Source organism: Castanea sativa, chromosome 9 (genome assembly GCF_040712315.1).
Source record: "Castanea sativa cultivar Marrone di Chiusa Pesio chromosome 9, ASM4071231v1".
NCBI classification, from domain to species: Eukaryota; Viridiplantae; Streptophyta; class Magnoliopsida; order Fagales; family Fagaceae; genus Castanea; species Castanea sativa.
The window spans coordinates 17,044,983-17,049,997 of record NC_134021.1 but is presented as its reverse complement, the minus strand read 5'-3'; the positions used below and the strand labels follow the sequence as shown (position 1 = coordinate 17,049,997).

The window sequence follows — 5,015 nt, the reverse complement described above, 5'->3', positions numbered from 1 at the left end:
AAAAGAATTGAAAACCAAGTACTAGGTGTTTTTGTAATTAACCCATACCCAAGGGGTGTTTTTGTATTTAGGGAAAAAAAGGACGGGTAAAAAAAATAATAATAATAATAAAAACGAATGAGCCCAAAGGGAAAGGGAAAGCGAAAGCAAGAAAAGAAGGGGCCCAAAAGGAAAAAACAGAAACCCAAAAAAAGAAAAGGTCCAGACAGGTATGCCCGGAATCTTCCAAAAAGTTCAAATTCTGACCATTCAAAAGAAGAACAAAACGTCTTTCTTTGCAATTACTGAAAGTTGAAAACACTTTAAAATTTCAAAACAAATCAACACCTTGTTACTTTGTGCCGGCCTGACGCTGCTAAGCTCTTTGATTATTATGATGATGAAGAAGAAGCAGAAGACAAACAGTATCTCTGTTTCTCTGATGAACAGCAACCTTCAGAGGTACTGTTGTTTTACTTTCTCAACAATTACCTTGGTTTTTTTATCACTTTTCATTATCTGATTTCTTTTCTGGGTCCACTGTAATGTTTATATTTGGTTCTGGAGTTGGGTTTTCTTTACTTCTTACTTTCGACTAGAATTAAAGATTATGCTTTTTTTTGGTGTTCCAACTTGTGGGTTTTGAAGGACTTCTTGTATGGCATGTAATTCATGTTTAATTGATTGTTGTCTTTGTTTCATTGGAACTTTTTACTTTCTATCTGTTTAATAAGAATGGTTGCTTAGTGTGCTGTGGGTATATGGGGAGAAAAAAAGCTTGCATATTTATGTTTCTTGTCATAGAATTATGTTGCTTTGTGATGGATTCTGCCAGAAATGGTATTGAGAGTTGAAGCAAGTGTAAATTTGTGTTCTTTCTTTATGGGGTTATCACTAATTCTTGAACTGTTTGTTTGTGAACTAGATCCCTTGCTTTATTCATGGGTTTTTTGACCACCAATTATTAGTTACCTTTTTATTCACGAGCTGTCAAGCATGTTTTTTTCTTCTTCTTATGTATATGTGTTTGTTTAATGGAAGAGATTGGAGGGAACTGAGTAACCCAATTGAGGATAGAAACTGTAGGCATGTTCAAAGAATTTGGCTGACCGAGGTAAAGAATGCATTTAGGAGGGTAAAAATGAAAAGTCATGGGACTAGATGAAATCCCCTTTGAAGTTTGGAAGTGCTCAAGAGACGTAGGTGTGTGCTGGTGCCTGGTTGACAAATCTTTTTAAAAAGTTTCTTAGTGAGTAAAGTAGAGGTACACCTTACAGAGTTAGCACCTATTTACAAAAAGAAGGGAGATATTCAAAACTATACAAATTACCGTGGAAATAAACTTATAAGTCACATTATGAAACTTTGGGAGAGAGTAATTGAACATAGATTAATCCACGAAACAACAATATTGGAGAGCAATTAGGTTAAATAATGTTAACATAAATAAGGGAAATACAAGGAAATATAAGATTCGAAATGAGGAAATTCATTTAAAGATAGGGTTAGTTCCTATTGATGAAAGGATGAGGGTGAGCTTCTTGAGATGGTTAAGTCATGTTTAGAGGAGAGCGATTAATGCACCAAAGAGAGAGTGAAATAATTCAAGAGGAACAAAAAAAGGAGAGGAACACTAAAACTAACATTAATAGTTGTAAAAAAGGACATGTCATTTAAGGAAGTAACAAAGAGTATCAGATAGAATAGAATGGCAAAAAAGAGCACATGTAGCCGACTCTAATTAGTCTGTTAAGCCAACCTCAAAATGTCAGACTAAGGCCTGGTTGTTGTTGTTGTATGTTTATGCGTTGGGTAGAACCCAGGTCTTTTTGTTACTACCTTGATTAATTCTTGACTTCTAATTAAAAAATAACAACATCATTGTTGCAAGCCAGCTATATGACTTGTATGCTTTTTCAATCATATTCTTCTTGGAGTTAGAATTGAAGGTTTTAACATGGATTCAATAAATGCATTTGTATTTTTCCTTGAAATCTTTCATCAGCGTCCTTTGTTTATCAGAATAGTAGTTCTAATCTTACTAAGATGATCTGGTTACATCTTAATATTTCAACTCTAGGTAAAAGGTGACAATCTGACATATCATTGTCTGTATTCTAAATCGGAGCAGTGGGATTTAGCATTCTGGGATCATTTAGGATTGGCATCAGTGTAGAGTCCTAGTGATTTGTGGGCTTTTTGGTTTAGAACTTTTGGAATCCAAGAGATTTGTAAAAGTCAAATTTATCTGTAAAATGATTCCAACTAGTAATGGGGGAGACTTAATGGAAGTTCAAGAAGACTTGGCCTCAAGTTCAACCCCGTACGCTTATACGGCCAATGGAAATGGTGCTCTTCAAATTTCAACATCCCAAAAGGGACTGCTAAGTGATGAAAATCCTAGAAGAGGGAATAAAGGCAGGTTATCAATTACTCCCAGTAAACTAAGATTTCTGAAAATCAAGTCAAGTAGTAATTTAGCTTCCCCATCAGCTAAAGTTCAGCATATTGCAGAGGAAAATGATGAAACCCCACAATCTGTACCTTCTTCCAGTAGTCAAGGTTTCCAAAAACGTTTCAGTGGGATTCTAGCTAAGAAAATTAATTGGGAGTCCCTGATGACAATCGGTAAAGAATGGATCAAGAACCCTTTAAACATGGTTCTTTTTTTATGGATAAGCTGTGTTGCAGTTTCAGGAGCAATCCTATTTCTCGTTATGACAGGTATGTTAAATGGTGCCCTGCCAAAGAAGTCACAGAGAAACACCTGGTTTGAGGTCAATAATCAAATTCTCAATGCTCTTTTTACTCTCATGTGTCTGTATCAACACCCAAAGCGGTTCTACCACCTTGTGCTTCTCTGCAGATGGAAGCCTAAGGACATCTCTGCACTCAGAAATATATACTGCAAGAATGGCACTGACAAGCCAAATGAATGGGCCCATATGATGGTGGTAGTTGTGTTACTCCATGTTAATTGCTTTGCTCAGTATGCCTTATGCGGCCTTAACTTGGGATACAAAAGATCCTATCGACCTGCTGTGGGTGTCGGTATCTGTCTGTCTGTTGCAATTGCTGCCCCGGCAATAGCAGGTGTGTATTCCATTTTAAGCCCCCTTGGAAAGGAGTATGACTCTGAAGTTGATGAAGAAGCGCAGGTTCAGCCACTTACTAATGGCACTAGTTGGTCCAGCCAACTAACAATGAAGTCGTTAGAAAAAAGATTTTCATTTGCATCAAGAAATGAGCAGAGGATTATTGAGTATGCACCCAAATGGAGAGGGGGCCTATTTGATATTTGGGATGATATTTCTATATCTTATCTCTCTCTGTTCTGTTGTTTTTGTGTTTTTGGGTGGAATATGGAAAGACTTGGGTTTGGGAATATGTATGTTCATATTGCAACTTTTCTCCTCTTTTGCATGGCTCCATTTTGGATCTTCAATTTGGCTGCCGTCAATATTGATAATGAGACCATGAGGGAATGTCTAGGATTGACTGGTGTCGTGCTTTGTGTGTTCGGTTTACTATATGGTGGATTCTGGAGGATCCAAATGAGGAAGAGATTCAACTTGCCTGCAAATAACTTTTTTTGTGGAAAACCTGCAGTTGCAGATTGCACACAGTGGCTTTTCTGTTGTTGGTGCTCCCTTGCTCAGGAAGTTCGCACAGCTAATTTCTATGATATTGTGGAAGATAAATTTTGCAGAAAACAGAAGGACAATAATGGCCAGCCAGCACTTTCCCCTTTACCACGTGAAGGTGGGGCAGGTCAATCCAGATACAGCTCAACTTCTTTACATTCAAACAACCCTAGGTTGTCTAAGCTCAGGACTGAAAACTCCCCAGGTCCAAGCAGACTTTCAAACTATCATAATAGTCCCAATGGAAAGCTCCTCCTGGTTGAGGAGGAGGAGTTTTCTGAAGAAGGTCCAGAGAATTTTATGAAGCCACCTGATCTATCATCAATGCAGAGAGATGAAATTCCATTGAGGCATTCAGTAGACACTCAAGTGCCATAGTGCTTATGGTGCTGGGGAATCCATGTAATACCATGTCAATTTTTTATAAACTCCTTTTTGTTCTGCATCTTTGTACTTTCATAGCTTCTAGCATGTGTAATTTGAAGTGTTCTTTGTTATACATTAATGAGCTCAAGTACCATCTTCAATCTTCAGCGAATGTATGCTGGGCTTGCATACTACAATAAAAGGGATTAGAGTCTCTTTATGATCTAAGACGCATTTAGAGAGGATGAGCTTAACTAAGAAAAGATATAACTATATTATTGACATGGTAAAAGGATTAGAATTATAGATTTTAGAGTGTGGAAAGTCAGATTCTCAGGTGGTTCAACACATTCCAGCATTACTGTGCCTTTGCCTTCACAAGAATTTCATTTCTTGGACTTGGATCAATGAGATATCATCAGCTATTTTTCCAGAGTTACTTTCACATGATTGGTCCTGGAGTCTCTGGATGTTTTAGTTTTACTTAAAGATTCTCTATTCAATTATGGACTATACATTTGTGTTCCTATCACTGAGAAAGCTTATACTGCTACTATGTAATCTGGTGTTTGATATAGCATCAAAGGTACAGGTTTATTGGATTCTAGTAAGAAGAGGAAAACCCCATTCTTGCATGACAATATAAAGGCAGATAGAGCATCTTAGACCTAGAGGTGGCAATACTCATATACGTTTTATTATCATGCTAGAATGTGCCCGTTTGGTACAGTTAAATTTTCAACTTTTCGAAAATGATAATTGTTTCAAAAAGTTGTACCTATGGAAATTTAAATTTAAAAAAAAAAAAAAAAAAAATTAACACTCTAGTTTGAAAAAACTGCTTTTTAGAAAAGTGCATATAAAGCAACTTCGATTCAAACTTTCAAAGGATATGTCCTTGATTTGATAATCACTTATTACGTTTGTTAAAAAAAATGTAATTAATTATTTTTCCTACAAAAAAAAAAAAATGATTATTTTAAAATGGATCCTTTATTAGATTGGAGATTAACAACGCCTTAGACC

At 36.3% G+C, this 5,015-nt stretch overlaps 1 protein-coding gene across 2 annotated transcripts; it reads left to right on the top strand.

Moving 5' to 3' along the window:
* Positions 1 to 221: 221 nt before the first annotated feature.
* LOC142610714 (uncharacterized) lies at positions 222 to 4,159 on the top strand. 2 transcript variants are annotated; one of them, XM_075782631.1, is made up of 2 exons: positions 222 to 441; positions 2,111 to 4,159. In XM_075782631.1, exon 2 carries the CDS (start codon positions 2,235 to 2,237, stop codon positions 3,999 to 4,001), a length of 1,767 nt encoding a protein of 588 aa, XP_075638746.1. In that variant the 5' UTR covers positions 222 to 441; positions 2,111 to 2,234; the 3' UTR covers positions 4,002 to 4,159. The 2 variants fall into 2 exon arrangements, with proteins under 2 accessions (XP_075638746.1, XP_075638745.1); XM_075782630.1 differs by having other exon boundaries at positions 2,060 to 4,159.
* The last annotated feature ends 856 nt before the right edge of the window (positions 4,160 to 5,015 follow it).